General features: G+C 54.4%; 1 protein-coding gene across 4 annotated transcripts in view; it reads right to left on the bottom strand.

Annotated features, from left to right (window-relative positions):
- LOC101547086 (contactin-3) overlaps nt 1–17,945 on the bottom strand; it is a 120,103-nt gene that overhangs the window by 25,353 nt on the left and 76,805 nt on the right. For all 4 annotated transcript variants that reach the window (XR_008629761.1, XM_055134947.1, XM_055134945.1 and 1 more), the window contains 5 exons: nt 17,782–17,918; nt 17,048–17,177; nt 14,855–15,005; nt 13,791–13,918; nt 11,191–11,366 (listed from right to left, as the gene is read on the bottom strand). Coding sequence is in view for 3 of the 4 variants with exons in the window: in XM_055134947.1 (XP_054990922.1) it covers nt 11,191–11,366; nt 13,791–13,918; nt 14,855–15,005; nt 17,048–17,177; nt 17,782–17,918 (722 nt within the window). In the remaining variant the exon portion in view is untranslated. The remainder of the gene's footprint in view (nt 1–11,190; nt 11,367–13,790; nt 13,919–14,854; nt 15,006–17,047; nt 17,178–17,781; nt 17,919–17,945) is intronic.

The following is a 17,945-nucleotide window of genomic DNA, read 5'->3' on the forward strand; positions in this document are numbered from 1 at the left end:
ATTATATTAAATATAGTAAATATATTTATTTAAGTAAGTAATATATTGCTGAACAAATAAGTGCATTTACTTAAATGAGAATACTATTATATTTAATCAGTGAATATAATTACTGTTATATTTATTATATTCACAACAGTAGAAAAGAGAAAGCCGCGCATCATCGTAATTAATGCAGAAAAAGACTGTAAAAACATCAACACCCTTGTAAACCACAGAGCCTAAAAGAAGAGTAAGGCAAAGGTGCCCCCACAGAGACAGGCAGGTGGGGAGCCGGGGGCAGAGAGCACTGGAGACAGGGCGGGTGTAGGAGCACCGCACGCCTGCATTCACACAGTGTGTGTAGTTCACACTTCGTAATTCACAGTAACTTGGTAAAGAATAAGTTAAAAAGCCAACATCCTGGGTGCCCGAGTGATAGTGCCGCGGGAGGGCACTTGCTTTGCACAGACCAACCCAGGTTTGACCCCCGGACTTCAGCTGGCCCGCAGGCCTTTCAGGAGTGTCCTGAGCCCAGAGGCAGGAGTGAGCCCTGAGTACTGCCAGGTGTGGCCCCAGCGAAAACAAGACAAACAAAAAATCAAGACCTCTTCCTGATAAGAAAAACTATCAACAAGCCAAGGCTGGATAGAACGTCCTCAACTTGGCAAAGAGCATCTACCGAGATTCCACAGCTGAGTAACGCACAATGGTCAGAAAATGGAACGTTCCGGGCCAAGACCAGGATCAGCTGGAGGAGGGTCCCTTTCACTCCTGCACAGACACCCTGGGGAAGCAACACAAAAGGAAAGGGATACAGAGTCATAGTTTGAGAAGAAATGACTGTCCCTGCCTATTTTCTCCAGTGATAGTACAATCTCTGAGAAAAATCATCCAAAAAATTTCCCAGAAACCTAACGAGTGATTACAGGAAGTTCCCAGGATAGAGTCCGATATACAGAAGCCAATGACTTCCCTACATAACAGCACTGAATAAGTTTTAAACATGAATTTAGAAGTAATCACACATTAATACTTATATGGGTGTCCCCCAAATACTTATTTATCAGTCAATATATATTCAGCTAGCAGAAGAAAATGATGGAGCTCTGATGAAGGGTATCAGAGAGGAGCGAAAGAGAGAGTCAGTCTTATCACACTGTCTAATACAAAGAGGTAATCATGTTATCAAACAGACAGGGCAAGATGACCTGGTCCACTCAGCAGTTCTTCCCAACGCGAGCTACAGAATCAGTGCAGAGCCAGTCCAAGTCCCAGGACGTGTTTTATTGATACTTGAAAGCTGAATCTGAAATGTCGGTGGAGAGGTCGGGGGCTGAGAGCTAACTCACGAGTGAGGGGAAAGTGCTGGAGCACTGATGCCCAGCTGAAGATGACTGGCCGGTGAGGGGCCGGCACACTGGCCAGCGAGACAGCGCAGGGCCAGGAAATAGCAAGTGGACAGTGACCTCTGACACAATACAGGTGATACTCGAGCACAGGCGACCTTCCAACAACCTCCGGGAACAGGACACCCACACACGAAAGGAAACTAAGAGGAATCCAGACTCGGGCCTTACACCTTCAGACAACGAACTACGATGGATTCTAGCATTTTCTAACAGAAAATGAGTATCTGTGCCCCCGCCCTCCCCCCCGCCCAGTGCAGCACTGGAGAAAGCCTCCTTGGGGCCCGACCTTGCAGTGGCTCTGCAGACACATCAGAGACGGCATCCACAAGGCCGCCACCAGCGTGCGGCACCTTCAAAATAAAAATCTGCACTGCAAGGCCATGTCAGGAGGCTGAAGAGTTATGCCACTGGCCAAAACGTGTGATGCCAGCATATTTTTGGGCAGAGGATACAGTTGACAGAGTTCTGTTATCCAAAGAACATACAAAACTCTTAAAACTCAGCACTGGAATTTAATAACATTGATTAAAACAGGAGAGAACGAATGAACCCGCCAATGGCTGCAGGTACCACCAGACACTTACACCTGGGTGTGGCTTTAATTAGCAGATTGTAGCCATGGGGTTAAGGTGTTAAACAGACACGTCCCCAAAGAATGACTGTAGCAGCTAGTAAGCATATGGAGATGCGCTCCCCACCATATGTCATGGAGACTGCTAATGAGAACAGTGACAAGCCACCAGACCTATGCAAGGGACAAGGGTGCGAAATACCAACACCTACAAGGACTCAGGCAGCGGGGGGTCCCACCCACCGCTCGAGGGAATGCAAAATCTTGAAGTTGCACCGGAAGGCTTGCGGCAGTTTCTTAGCAAACTAGGAACTCTCATTAAAACCCAGAAATCTTGTTCCCTACTCCAGGGCTTTCATTTCTTAATCACTTTATTTTGTTTTATATTTTGGGCCACACTCGGCGGTGCCCAGTCTTACTCTGGCTCTGCTCTGGGGTTGCCGAGGTCAGGCTCGGGGCCCTGCGCTGTGCTGAGGAGAAGCCCTGCCCCTGCCCCATCACTCTGGTTTCTCTCCGATCACAGAAATCAGCTTAAACCCTTTAAAAGGTCTTTTTACAGGCACAGGCACAGAAGCATTAATGGCATCTCTGTTCATGCCTGACAAGACTCACACGTTCTGTAGTGGGTGTGATGCGAGTTATTCTGTACTAAAAGGAAATATGATCATCAAGACATTGACACCTGAGGTCACAGGTGGTTCCTAAGAGAAAGGCGTGGGCCTGTTGGGCCCTCGGGAAACTCCCCGGCTGGAGAATGTGCTGAACTGTGGAGCACTGTAGAGAGCAGACGCTCTGTGCAGGGGGTGGTGGCCGCACTCTCAGGCGTGTGCCGAGGACGGGGGCGCCCGCCAGGCAAACTGGGAGCTGTCAGGTGGTGCATCCGCTGTGGCCAGGCCACATGGGGCTGTAGGTGTGTGGGCACAGAAGCAGGGGCACAGCCCCCCTCTGAATTTTTCTGTAGAACAAACATGCCCTAAATTGTAAAGAATATTGATTAACAAAAAGGTCAGTCACAAAAGACTGCACATTCCAGAATCCCATCCATCAGGAATGTCCAGCCTAGATATTTCACGGTCAAACACACAGGACCAGAAGGATCCAGTTTTGCCTAGGAGGGGAGTGGGAGGTGGGGCTGAGAGGTGGGGTGTCCAGTACCCATCTGACAAGGGGTTTACATCCAGGATATACAAGACACCAGTAGAATTATACAAGAAAAAACTCCAACCCCATCAGAAAATGAAATGGGGAGAAGAAATGAACAGAAGTTGCCTCAAAAAAGAAATACAGGGCTGGAGAGATAGTACAGCGGGTAGGGCATTTGCCTTGCACGCGGCCGACCCGGGTTCAAATCCCAGCATCCCATTTGGTCGCCTGAGCATGGCCAGGGGTAATTCCTGAGTGCAGAGCCAGAAGTAACCCCTATGCATCGCCAGGTGTGACCCAAAAAGCAAAAAAAAAAAAAAAAAAAAAAAGAAATACAAATGGCCAAAAGGCACATGAAAAAATGCTCCACATGGCTAGTCATCAGGGAGATGCAAATCAAAACAATAGTGAGATACCATCTCACACCACAGAGACTGGCACACATTCAAAAGAACAAAAGCAACCAGTGCTGGTGTGGATGGGGGGAAAAGGGACGCTCCTTCACTGTTGGTGGGAATGCCCAATAGTCCACCCTTTCTGGAAAACAATATGGACAGTCCTTCAAAAGCTATAAATTGAGCTTCCATAGGACCCCAAAATACCACTTCTGGGAATATATCCCAAGGGTTCAAAAAAGCACAGAACAAATGACATCTGCACCTGTATGTTCATTGCAGCACTGTTCACAATAGCCAGAATCTGGAAGCAACCCAAACTCTAGTACATCTATACAATGGGATACTATGCAGCTGTTTGGAAAGATGAAGTCATGAAATTTGCTTGTAAATTAATGGTCATGGGGAATATTGTTGGATATCATTGGTTTGTCCTTTCCCCCTTCCCACTAGGAGCTTAGGAATATCAGTCACGCCCATCAAAGTGCTCCCGAGTCACTCCCATTCCTTTGTTTATCTGTAACCACTTTTCCCAGTTTATCTGCTCTTCCTGTAATCAAACTCTTAATTTGTAAGGTCAGACCTTGCTAGGACAGTGTAAGTTAATATTGTCTTTAAGTTAATATTGTCTTTCTCCTCTCTTATGTCTTTGGAATAATTTACCTTAAAACAATATCCTTTTTGTATTGACAAAGAAAGACATTTATTAATATGCTTTGGTAACATGGGATTTAATTGGCTTCAAATATTATTCATTCCCGGGCATCTGCTTTCCAGACTTAAGCCTCAGCTGGCCTTACTTCCTAGCACCCTCAAAAGCAGGGTCCCAACGGGGGACGGGACGGACCCAGGGCAAGCGGTGAGTTATGTGCTACCCTGGCATCGAGATGGGCCTGGCCAAGGCGCCTAATGATTAACTGTATGTTAAGAGCTTGGTCATGGGCATGTCATGTCATGATCCAAAAGCAACGACGAGACTAGGGCCCTGCTAGGGCTAGGAAAGACTAATCTGGCCTGAGCACTGTAGTCTGAGATTGAGATGACCCCAGGAGAGCAATTCTATAAGCTTAATGTGTCTCTTGTTATGTCCATACAAAATGATTTATAATATGAATACTTATATGTTAGTCGGACAAAGAGAGGAGAAACACACCCATGGAATTCTGCTCTTGGGCGGATGTCCTGCTGAAAGAGATTCTGTCCTAGTGAAAGCACCCCCTAAGGGATAGAACTTTACCCCCTATTGGCTGTAACCACACCTATTGTGTAAGCCCCAGCCCCGGAGGTGGAGGGATTTAAGGAGGCTGATGAGGGGGCTGGGGGCGAGTTCCAGAGGAGCAGAGAGAGAGAGAGAATGAAGTAGCATGGGGGAGGAAGAAGCAGGAGGAGAATCAGAGGAGAATGAAGAAAGAAGTTGGGAATAAACTGCGGTGAGACCAACCATCTGGCTCCGTTCCTTCCTTCACCTGCCTCGTCATCGCCATTCAACCTCCCTGGTATGGCGCCCCTTTCTTTTTATTTCTGTGTTTTACACAGAATATCATGCTAAGTGAAATGAGTCAGAAAGAGAGGGACAGGCATAGAATGAGTGCACTCATTTGTGGAATATAAAATAACATAATATGAGACTGACACCCAAGGACAGTGGACACAGGGCCAGGAAGATTGATCCGTGGTTGGAATCCTGCCTCATGAGTGGGTGCAGAAGACAGCTGGATAGAGAAAGGATCACTAAGTCAATGATGGTTGGAGGGATCGCCCGGAATGGGAGGTGTGTCCCGCAAGTAGAGAAAGGTTTGCCTCTCAGTATCTGTACTGCAAACCATAATGCCAGAAAGTAGAGAGAGAGTATGGGGGAAATTGTCTGCCACAGTGGCAGGGGGAGAGCTAGGAAGGGAGGGGTGACACCGGGGACATTGGTGGGGACATTGGTGGTGGAGAATGTGCACTGGTGGAGGGGTGGGTGTTCGATCATTGTATGACTGAAACTCAAACATGAAAGCTTTGTAACTGCATCTCACAGTGATTCAATGAAAAAAAAAGAAGTAATAGAAAAAAACAAATGAAAAAGAGGTGGGGTATCTCTTTTTGAATTAAAATACTCAAAACTTGGTTGTGCTAAGGTTATAAATTGTGGCTATACTAAAGTCACTCAATAAAACCACTTTAAAGGGTCCAGTTGTGTGACATGCAAATGATTTTGTCACAAAGCTGTTTATAAATCACTGTTAGCTTGAGGACAGGCTGATATTATGAAGAATGGGTACCACTTTCTCTCTCATTCGGTTATTTGTTCATGACTGGGTTCACTAGATTCACCCTCTTTTTGACACAGGGTGTATTGATGAACCCAGTTTTATTTAAAAAAGAAGACGAAGTATATATCCTTCTACTTATATTTACAAAGGAGGAAGTAACAGGAAGGTTAAGTCAGGAAACATTTGTTCCATGACATAGGAGACGGCTGGTTGGGGAAAGAGGGCACCCTGGGCGGGGAGCTGGTTGGCGATGTGCACTGGGAGGGGGTGAGAGTCGGTGGTTCTTTTTCATCCCAGAGAGCACGTAGCCTGTCTTCACACCAAAGGACAATGTGGTCAGAACTTTTGCTTTTTTTTTTTTGACCCTTTCCATTTCTGATGCTTTTGTAATGAACTGAAATTCCTAAGTGTTTAGTGGGTTCTTTCTTCCTTCTCACTTGGAAACTTCCAAGGAGAGAACATAGTCATTTATTTTTCAACAATACAAGCTTTTTTCATTCTGTTCTGAATCTGTGAAATTAAAAAGTAAATTGTCAGCAACTTAAGGAAATATGAGGTTTTCATTAAGGGAATAATGAGGAAGGCAGATGGTCACAAATGTGAATTCTAAATTAATAATTATGAAAAATTATGAATGTCGGAAGTGATTTCAAAACAAAAGAAAAATCTAAAGTGATAAGAAGTTTTCAATCTGAAAATCAAAGATGTAGATAATATCTGCTACAAGCCGGGGGTCTGCAGGCATCGAAGACAATAGCAAACACAGTACTGCTGTCCTGGGGTGTCAGCTCTGCCGGACCCGACTCACCCGAGCACCTCGTCCTGAGAGCACTGTCCCGAGAGCACCTCCAAGCCACCGAGACACTGCCCCAGGGAGAAGCCCCTCGCAAGACGTGGGTAGTGCAGCTATGGGAAGGCCTGCGGGGAAAGATGAGAAGCAAGGCAGCACCTCCCTGACCTTTTAGCGGTTTGACTCTCTCCGTCTGACCCTGCCACCGGCCGTCTCTGTGATCATGAATCCACTCCCCTCCCCTCCCCCGACTCCACTGCAGCATGTTCTAGTCAACAAAGGTGAGGAAAACTCTTAGGAGGAGAATTTGGAATTTTTGACTACATAAAAATGAAAAACAATTATTTAACAACTAATATAATGAAGTGAACTGAAAAGTCAACACACCAGGAGGTACTTTTAGCGACTCACTCGGGCTCTTCGCCAGCACCAGTGTGTGAAACCTGGGCTGGAGGAGAGCATGGCAGGGGGCACCTGCTCTCCAGGGCAGCCGGCCGGGCTCCAGCCCAGCACCCCAGGTGGGCCCCAGGCCCCCCCAGGAGTGAGCCCCGACTACAGCTGGGCGTGGCTCAGAGCAACGGAAAATAAAAGCTACCACGAATCTATAAAGCGGAATCCTGAATTCTTGTCTTCCGCAGAAGACAAGAACACACAAGCATCTTCGGCCGTAAGGGGGGCGGAGGGACTCACAGTGCTCTTCGGCCGTAAGGGGGGCGGAGGGACTCGGTGCAGGAGAACGTGCTCCCGGAACACGCGGCAGACGGACGCAGACACCCCCACCGTGTCTCTGCCTGGCTAAGAGAGGCCCGTTTGGCTGATGAAGACTGAGAGAAACTCAGATTTTGTTTTAGCACAGTTTGGGAGTCATTGCTAACGCCAGCTGATAACAATGATTCTGAAGATTTTTCTCTAAGACAGCAGCTGGGCTTTGGTGAATTTCTCTAGTGGAAAAAGGGCAGTTTTTCTTTCTTTATGCAGAAGAAATCTTGCTTTAAACAGAAGTCAGTATTAAGCTCCCAATTTCACTGACTCAGAGAAATTGAAATGCTAAGTCTTTATTTAATATCCAAATTAATAATAAGCAAATGAAGGAACTCAGCCTAATTATTAATCAGAGAAAGGACAGGTTGGTGATAATGAGGCATCACTCCCCAGCCATCTGTTTGGTGTGTGTTTTTTTTTAATCAAGGTAGAAGTGTGAGAAGGAACATGGGCAGCAGATGCTCCCCTAGTCCGCCGAGGGTAGCCGAGTTCACGAGGGCTCCCTGGGATACGCGGGGAGCATCCCGCTCAGGGCTGAGGGGGCTGGCGGTCAGAGCATCACCTGAGCCACCTGCTGCTTCCAAGAGAATCTCCGAAGCAGGCGTCATTCCCACAGACGGGGAAACTGAGACAAAGACAACAGTTCAAAAGAGAAGGAAATGTGCTTCAGCATGAGACTGCTAAGATCACAGGGTTTTAATTCCAGCCAGACCCAGAATTCCTTGCGTCGGCAAAGAGCCTCTGGGAATGCTCCGTACTCTTGAGAACGTCTTTAATTTTTCTCATCCTATTCCTCCCCTGCCTTCCTACTATAAACACTCAGAGTTCTCAACTGGCATCTTATTGGTAGCATCGAATTTTTTACTGCAGATTACATGAAAATATACATGTAAGACCCCCAGGATTCCACCTGTTGGGACCCACTTAGCCGGAGAACCGCCGTGACGGGGTCTCTGGCCTTCTGAGTGACCCAGGCTCCTTCCAGGAACAAGAAAAGCAGAAAAACTAGATGCTTGTGTCAAAAATTACATCCCGGGATGAGATTAGGTCTCCGGGATACAACTGTCAGGGAGGTGGGCTGGATGTTTCAGGCCAAAACAACAACAAAATAGAGGTGTGCTCTGCAGGTAATAGAGATCACGGAGTGATGCTGCCTTGCCAAAATGAAAGTACAAGAACTTGCTGAGCCTAGTGCCGGGGTCCTTGCTGAAGCCCGCTGCGTCGGGCGGACACTCGGACCCCAGCTAGCTGGAGCACTAAGCCTCGCTACGTGATTTGCGTTATCGGCTATTCTCTGTCCTTGAGAGGTGGTCGACTCCGCACTCCAACACACGGACAATATTTACAAACAACAAACCAGCATGGCACAGAAGCAGGCTCTAAACACGCACAGAAATCTGTTGCATTCCTCTATGCGAAGAGCAGGCTAGAAGAGAAAGGACCAAAGAGATCACCCCCATCAAAACCATGTCCCAAATCATCACACACTAGGAACCAACTTACCAAGAGGCGGAAGGTTTTTACCCTGTGAACTACAGTCACTTAGGAAATGTGGGGTCAGGATACGCCATAGCCAGGCCTCCAGACCCCCCGCCAGGCTGTTTTATCCAGGGGAAACCCGGGGTTGGGGGTGAGTCCCTTCCCTGCCCCCAGGGAGTCAGCCCCACCAGCCGAAACCCTCCATAACTCAACCACGGCCATGCTCACGGCCACTCTCCACCCGCTCGGCCGAGCCTCACCCATGAGTGAACGTATTCCTGGACCGTGCGGCCGCACACCTCACACCACTCATCGTCCATGGGTACCACATTTGATGGGGCTTAAAGTGGAGGACAATCAGCCTTTAACAGCATGCTAGTAATCCCTTATAGAAGGGCCTGATGACTCCTGTGTGAAATACAGCAATACTCACACACTTTCCTCTAAGAGAACTTCTCTTGGATCACTTTCAGCAGATTATTCATAACAAACAATGCAAAATAAATTATTTCGGTTCTGCTTTGGGGGCAGGGGTTGGGGTTTGGGATGGAAATATCCAAAACATGGTGGTGGGAAGGTGTCATGGTGGTGAGATTCTGTTCAAATATCATTTAATATTACATTTATAATCAAATACTGTGAGCTGATTTATAAAGATAAAATAAAATAAATTCTAAAAATGAGCCAAGGAGGCAGAGTGGCAGCACAGTGCGGGGAGCCCTTGCCTGGCTGAGGGTTACTCCCCGGTAGCCCATCTGGCCCCCTGAGGACCACAAGGGTAATTCTTGAGTGCAGACCAGGAGTAACCCTATCATCACCAGGTGTGAACCCCACCCAAAGAAATGAATATAAGAAATAGACACATGTTCATGAATCGAGAGAAACAGCAGTGTGAAAATGACCATCCCACCTAAACTGTAGTGTAGATTCAATGCAATTTCTCTCAAAATTCCTATGACATTTTTCAAGGACTTAGAATGGCCAAGTTTGAATGGAAGCGTGAAATACTCCAATAACCCAAAGCCTTTTTTGAGAAATTAGGAAATGGGAGGCATTGTATTTCTTTACTTGAAACTATCTAGTAATAAAAACAGCATGGTACTGAAATAAGGATAGATTGTGAGCCTAATGGTTTAGACATGAGAATTCAGTGATAAACCCCCAGCTTTATCAAAAACTCATTTACAACAAAGAACCAGGCCCATAAAGTAGAGTAATGATGGTCTCTTTGACAAATGGTACTGGAAAAACTGGATAGCTACAGCAAAAAAAAAAAAAAAAGAATCTGGATTCATGTCTTGCACCGTTTTCAAAAGTCAGTTCAAGTGGGCCAAAGGCCCGAAGATTAGACCAGATTCTATAAAATATATTGAAAAACATAGGCAGAATGATTGAGGATTTGGACCCAAACGTTGTATTTTCAAAGATCTAATTCCACAACAGAAAAAAAAAAACAAGTGAGACAATATAAAATTTAAAAAGTTTCCGTGTAGAAGGACCACACCATAGTAGACACAGATATGGGTTTGGCCTTGCGTGCAGCCCACCAGGGTCAGCTCTGGCACTCGGCATGCACTGCCAAAATCTGCCAAAACCTGGAAACAACCCGAATGTCCATGATTGGAGAAGGAAACCGTGGTGCATATATAGAGTGAAATATTACTCGGCCATAAGGAAAGATAAAACCGAGTAACATGCTGAAGGAACTGAGTTTCTCTCTCTCTCTCTCTCTCTCTCTCTCTCTCTCTCTCACACACACACACACACACACACACACACACACGGCACAGACCAACCTCTCCTCTGCAGATATAAAGAAACGTAACAGTGGGGCACCACAGGACCCAAAGACACGGAAACCACAAGACTTGGTTTTCCCAGGAAACAGGCCACCTGGGGCCAGGGTAGGCCAGGGAGGGGCGAGGCCCGGCTGGCGAGTCTGTGGGAGGGGCGGGGCTGAGAGCTGGCCAAGCCCTGGGCGTGGAACCCGTGAGCTGCAGCGCCGTAAACCCAGCGAGCCCGAGTGGTCTCAGAGAAAGGGCCGCTCCCGGGGCAGGCTGGGGAGCGGGCACAGGGCGCGTCACGGGGCAGGAGGGCACTGGGGAAGGGGCTGGGGTAGGAACACCGTGTGCCGAGCCCGGTCACGAGTAACTTTGTGATTCTATGGTGGGTAATTTAAATAAAGAAAGAAGAAATACAGACACATAGTCAGCTTCTACGTTCAAGGAACCGTGGTCTGGAAACACACTCGATGTCAGTTTTGTTTAAAGAAAGAAAGGGAGAAGGCCCACACTCGTGACAGAGGGACCACTGGCGACGGCCCCCGGGGCTGGACGGGCTGGAGACCTCGGAGCCGCCCCACACAGAGCCGGTGCCCCCGCCCCACCCCCCACGCACTCACCCCACCCACTCTCTCCAGGTGCGCCGAGTCCTTCTGGAAGCCGGCGGGCTCCCCGTCGAAGTACCAGGAGAAGGCGGGGTGCAGCTGGGGGTCGTGCCGGACCTGGCAGGGCAGGACCAGGCTCTCGCCCACCGACACGTCCAGGCTGGCGGGCGCCACCGTCATGCGCGTTGGTTCTGTGCGGAGAGAAGGCCGTGGGGCGCCCTGATGGAGACCACCTCTCTCAGGGCGCCCAGTGCCCGTCTCTGTCTCTCTGGGCGTGTGGGGTCTCTGAGTGTCTCTGCTCCGTGTGGGGTCTCTGAGTCTCCAGGGTGTCTGGGGTCTCTGAGTGTCTCTGGGCGTGTGGGGGTCTCTGAGTGTCTCTGGGTGTGTGGGGGTCTCTGAGTGTCTCTGGGCGTGTGGGGATCTCTGAGTGTCTCTGGGCGTGTGGGGATCTCTGAGTGTCTCTGGGCGTGTGGGGGTCTCTGAGTGTCTCTGGGGCGTGTGGGGGTCTCTGAGTGTCTCTGGGCGTGTGGGGTCTCTGAGTGTCTCTGGGGCGTGTGGGGGTCTCTGAGTGTCTCTGGGCGTGTGGGGTCTCTGAGCGTCTCTGGGGCGTGTGGGGGTCTCTGAGTGTCTCTGGGGCGTGGGGGTCTCTGAATGTCTCTGGGGCATGTGGGGGTCTCTGAGTGTCTCTGGGCGTGTGGGGTCTCTGAGCGTCTCTGGGGCGTGTGGGGGTCTCTGAGTGTCTCTGGGGCGTGGGGGTCTCTGAGCGTCTCTGGGGCGTGTGGGGGTCTCTGAGTGTCTCTGGGCGTGTGGGGTCTCTGAGTGTCTCTGGGCGTGTGGGGTCTCTGAGTGTCTCTGGGCGTGTGGGGTCTCTGAGTGTCTCTGGGGCGTGTGGGGTCTCTGAGTGTCTCTGGGTGTGTGGGGTCTCTGAGTGTCTCTGGGTGTGTGGGGTCTCTCAGTGTCTCTGGGGCATGTGGGGTCTCTGAGTGTCTCTGGGCGTGTGGGGTCTCTGAGTGTCTCTGGGGCGTGTGGGGTCTCTGAGTGTCTCTGGGTGTGTGGGGTCTCTGAGTGTCTCTGGGTGTGTGGGGTCTCTGAGTGTCTCTGGGCGTGTGGGGGTCTCTGAGTGTCTCTGGGGCGTGTGGGGTCTCTGAGTGTCTCTGGGTGTGTGGGGTCTCTGAGTGTCTCTGGGCGTGTGGGGTCTCTGAGTGTCTCTGGGGCGTGTGGGGGTCTCTGAGTGTCTCTGGGTGTGTGGGGTCTCTGAGTGTCTCTGGGTGTGTGGGGTCTCTGAGTGTCTCTGCTCCATGTGGGGGTCTCTGAGTGTCTCTGGGGCGTGTGGGGTCTCTGAGTGTCTCTGGGGCGTGTGGGGTCTCTGAGTGTCTCTGGGTGTGTGGGGTCTCTGAGTGTCTCTGCTCCATGTGGGGGTCTCTGAGTGTCTCTGGGCGTGTGGGGGTCTCTGAGTGTCTCTGCTCCATGTGGGGGTCTCTCAGTGTCTCTGGGGCGTGTGGGGTCTCTGAGTGTCTCTGGGTGTGTGGGGTCTCTGAGTGTCTCTGGGTGTGTGGGGTCTCTGAGTGTCTCTGCTCCATGTGGGGGTCTCTGAGTGTCTCTGGGGCGTGTGGGGGTCTCTCAGTGTCTCTGGGGCGTGTGGGGGTCTCTGAGTGTCTCTGGGCGTGTGGGGTCTCTGAGTGTCTCTGGGGCGTGTGGGGAGCACTGTGTCTCTCGGGCAGGGGGCAGGGCACACTGAGTTGTCTCTGGGCCACAGCGATGGCCTCCCTGGGTGGGCTCTGGGAGGAAAGGCGGCATGTCCACTGGCGGGCAGCAGAGACGAGCTCGGGGTCGTCCCGTGTCCCCGTCTGACGTGCCGCGTGCAGGAGGGTCTGGGGGGCTGAGGGTCCGGGGCGGGGGTGGAGGCTGCAGACGCCCAGGAAAGTCTGTTACTTAACCCTGGCTCCCGCCTTCCCGTGCTGAGACCCCCTGCGCAGGCCTGGCCGCTCCCTCTGCCCCCAGCCCTAGCCGGGCCTGTCCCCAAGGCTCCGCCCCTCTGGGGCCGAAGGGGCTGCTCTCCGCCTCGGTGAGGGTCTCGGGGCCGAGCTGGCTCCCGCCCTGCCGGGGGCCCTCAGGCAACTCCCACCCTGCGTCCACGGCCGCTCAGACCTCCCAGCCGAGACCCTCGGGTACCCCCAGCCCAGAGCCGTCCTGGGACCCCGGGCGAAGTCAGGCCCTGCCACTTGCCGTTCCCCCGAGCCCCTCAGCTTTGCTGCGACACCGTCCCCGCAGGCCCCCCCTCCGAGCCCCGACTCCTTAGTCGGCCTGAGGCCATTCCCGGGGGCCTCCCCGTTCCTGGGCAGCTGAGCACGAGGGGTCTGCCAGGCGCCAGACGACCTCGGGCCCGTGAAACGCAGCGAGAGTGCTCCTCAGCGCCCGTCCCCAGCTCCCAGCGCTGGGGTGTCTGACGGTGAACACGCACACGGAGGGCAGCCCTGCCACCCATGGCCCGAGACGCAGGCGGCGCGGCACAGCCCTGGCACCGGCCAGCGTCCCCGGGTGGTCTCAGTGGCAGCACTGGCCGCCTCCGCCCACGGGGACGCCCCCCACCCCTCTGTGCCGAGCACCGGGCCTACCGGTGACCACCAGCCGGGTCGTGCCGTTCGCCTTCCCAAACTGGTTTTCTGCCGTGCAGGTGTAGGCGCCGGCGTCCGCCCGGGTCACGTTGGCGATCCTGAGTGCTCCGTCCTCGAGGAACCGGACTCTGGGGAGGCAGAGGGGGCACAGCTGCAGAGCCGTGACCGCAGACGGGCTCTGGAGTCGTGCTCGGCCCCGCTCAAGGCAGGACGCACCCGCCTCGGCGTCCCGGGGCCAGGGAAACCGGCGGGAAACTCGCACGGGGAGCCCCTCTGGGACTGGGGAGCACCCCACCCTCGCACCCACTCGAGCCCCTGTCTCTGCGCCGTGAACGTCTCCGAGCTGGGGGCCCTGGGGGCTAGCGAGGTCACACCTCGGCCACGTGCTGGGGAGTGAGGAGCCTTCAGACCCCCAGCGGGGAAGCCCGAGGGCCCCTGAGCTGACCCAAACCTTGAGAGAACTCGGGCGGGCCCAGGGCCCTGGGGGACTGGCCCGGCCCAGCTGAGATGGCCGGAGCCCTGCTGGTCACGCGTCCCAGCACCCAACGCTGGAGTGCCTGACGGTGAACAGGCAGAGCCGGGCCCACGTTCCGGCACGGGAGAGGCTCAGGGGTGGCACCTGCCGCGGGCACTTCCAGGAGCCACAGGCCGTGTGGCAGAGTGAGCCGAGGAGAGGAGGGAGGAAGCCGCACCAGCCCGGGTGGCACCGCCGGGAGGGGCCGTGCAGGCGTCACGTGGGCCACGGGGAGGCACAGTCCTCCCACGTCCATGCACAGTGCTCCTACGTCCATGCACAGTGCTCCTACGTCCATGCACAGTGCTCCCACGTCCACGCACAGTGCTCCTACATCCGCACAGAGTCCTCCCACGTCCCCACACACAGTCCTCCCACGTCCACACTCACAGTGCTCCCACATCCACACGCACAGTGCTCCCACGCCCATGCATGCAGATGACACCAGGTGACAGGGTGACACCGGGTGACAGGTGACACTGGGAGGGCACAGGGACACGTGTGACAGGTGACACCGGGTGACAGGGAGGGGGCAGCCCACGCGTCCTACCTGTGGCCCTCCCGCAGGCTGTGGGGCCCCTTCTTCCAGGAGATGCGGGGCCGAGGGGCGGCCCCCGGCTGGCAGGACACAGTGACCTCGCTGCCCTCGTGCACCTGCAGCAGCTGCTTCATGGGCGTCTGGGCGAAACTGGGCGCAGAGGCTGGGGAGGGGCGAGGGGAGGAGGTGAGCGCCGGCTGCACCCTGGGCCTCGTGCCCAGCTGCGTGTTTCTCCACAGGGCTGGTGCCCGGCCCAGGGCTTCAGCACGGCTCGTCCGTCTGTCCGTCTGCATTCCCCACAAGCACTGTGACCCGGGAGAGTTTCACGAGTCTACTGGGGAGGTCTGAAACACCAGGACGGCGTGAGGGGTGCCGGCTCCACCCAGCACAGCTCCCCGGGCACCGCCATGCGTGTGGGAAGGTCTGAAACACCAGGACGGCGACAGGGGTGCCGGCTCCACCCAGCACAGCTCCCCGGGCTCCGCCATGCGTGTGGGAAGGTCTGAAACACCAGGACGGTGACGGGGGGTGCTGGCTCCACCCAGCACAGCTCCCCGGGTGCAAAGCCAGAGAGAAGACGGGGAAAGGGACACCAGGGCCAGGGGACAGTACAGCGGGTGAGGAGCTGCCCCGCACACAGTCGACCGGGGTGTGGCTCCCGCCACGTCACGTGGGCCCCCAGGACGGATCCCTGGTCCTGAGTCTGGCCCAAGAGAGCAGGAAAAGAGAAAACAGTCCCCTGTGAGTCAGTGACACGAAAGGTGAGCGTCCGTCGGAGGCCGTCCCGGGGCCAGTCCCTCAGCGGCGGGCTGGGCTGGGACCCCCGTGTGCTGGTGCCCGCTGCCCCGGGGGTTCCACCATGCCAAGTCCTGCCGTTTGCCTCTTGCGGGAAAGGCCTGTGGTCTCGGCTCAGCCCCCAGCTGCTGCAGTGTGGCACGAACCCACTTCCTGTGCTGCGACACAGGTCCTGTGACGAGTGGGGGCCTGCAGGGCCCGAGGGCGTGTCCAGCAGGCCCCGCGCAGGGGCCGTGCTGGGCTGTGAGCGCCTTCCTCACCTGCACAGGGCGGGAGGTCAGGGCAGACTCAGCACCTGTCCCTGTGAAAGCTGCATGCATGTATGTGTGCATGTGGGTATGTGTGTATGTACGTGTGAGCATTTATGTATGTGTGCACTAGTGTGTGAGTGTGAGTGTGTGTCTAAGTCTGCGTACATGTGTGTGAGCATTCATATGTATATGTGCACAGGTGCATATATGTATGTGTATGTGTGTATATGTGTGTGAACATTAGTGTGTGCATGTGTGTAGTGCATATGCACCTGTGAACGTGGGTGCATATGTGAGCATTTTTATGTGTGCATTAGTGTTCGTGTGTGCATATGTATGTGTGCATGTGGGTGCATGTATGTGTGCATGTGTGCATGTGCTGTGTGTACATGTGTGAATACCTATGTGTATATGCATGTGTGCACCTGTGTGTGCATGTGCTTATACATATGTGTATGTATGGGTGTATATGTATGTGTGCATGTGGGTGCATGTATGTGTGCATGTATGCACTGTGCATGTGCTGTGTGTACGTGTGTATACATATGTGTATGTATGGGTGTATATGTATGTGTGCATGTGGGTGCATGTATGTGTGCATGTATGCACTGTGCATGTGCTGTGTGTACATGTGTGAATACCTATGTGTATATGCATGTGTGCACCTGTGTGTGCATGTGCTTATACATATGTGTATGTATGGGTGTATATGTATGTGTGCATGTGTGCATGCATGGCCCCCGGGCTGTGTCTAAGTAAAGACAGAGCTCACCCTGTGTGCCCTGTCAGATGACCTCCTGTCCCTCCGTCCCTCGGTCTTCCTGTCCCTACACCCCCATGACCCCAGACCACCAGGGCTGGATTCTGCCTTTGCCCCTGAGCGTGTGTCTGGAGCCCCTGCTCCTTCCTTCCTCCCCCTCGTCCCCCGAGAGCTCCCAGGGCCCTAACGAGTCTCATCGGCTCAATCTGTGACGGCTCCCGGCTTCCTCAGAGGGTCCAGCACGAGGGGCAGCGGCCCTGCTCTCCAGGCAGCAGGCAGGGCTGGCCGGGCTGTCCCCTCCTGTCCTGCCCCCCGCCCGCTTCCTGGCAGGGCCCGAGCCCAGAGAGGCCCCAGGGCTGTGCGGGAGTGACTCGGATCCCCACGGGGGGCGGGGCTCACCCAGGACGCGCAGCTGTGCGCTGGCGTACACGCGGCCGTGCTTGTTCTCCGCGATGCACTGGAACATGCCCGAGTCGGCCACGCGCAGGCTGGAGATGGTAAGGGCGCCGTCCTCCACCTGGACCCTCTCCTGGGGGGACAGACGAGACCCGGGTCGGTCCAGGCAACACGGACCTTCACGGCTGAAGGGGGCGGTTCCCTCTGAGCGTGAGGCGGCCGTGCTGGGCAGCGGGCACGGCCCCCGCAGCCGGGCGCAGGGTCTGCCCAGGACAGGCCCCCCCAGCCCGCCCCCGGAGGGGAGCCACGCGTCTCAGGCCCACGTGGGCAGGGCACGTGGCGCGAGGGCCCCGGGTTCCGGTGGACGTGCCCACGGGGGCCCTCGAGAGTCCTGGAAGGTCTCGTCTAGAACCTGCCCTGCTGAAAGGTGAAAGGTCATCTCTCACCCTGGGCGGCACACGCCCGACCCGCACGTGATTCCTAACAGACGGAGATGCTCGAGAAGGAGCACTGGGGAGGCAGCAGGAGTCACGAGACGGGGGGTCCTCTAGGGTTCGAGCGGAAGAGGCGGGGGCGCTGTGCTCTGGCTAACGGGGTCCCTCCCCAGACCCCAGCGGGAGGCAGCACCGTGCAGACCCGCTCACGGACCCTCCCCGTAATCTGAGGTGGCCCCGGCTCTCCCTGGGCTCTGCTCTCCTGACCGCAGCCGGCCGGGCCCCGGGAGGCCGCACACCCACCTGCAGCGCCAGGGCCGCTCCGTCCTTCCACCAGCGGTACGAGGGCCGCGGCTTCCCGCTGGCCCGGCACTCCCAGCGCAGACTGTCCTCCACGGCCGCCTCCACGTCCCGGATGGGCTGCACCCAGTGCGGCTGGGCTGCGGGGAGAGCGCGGGGGCGGGGGG

Source organism: Sorex araneus, chromosome 4 (genome assembly GCF_027595985.1).
Source record: "Sorex araneus isolate mSorAra2 chromosome 4, mSorAra2.pri, whole genome shotgun sequence".
Taxonomy (NCBI): Eukaryota; Metazoa; Chordata; class Mammalia; order Eulipotyphla; family Soricidae; genus Sorex; species Sorex araneus.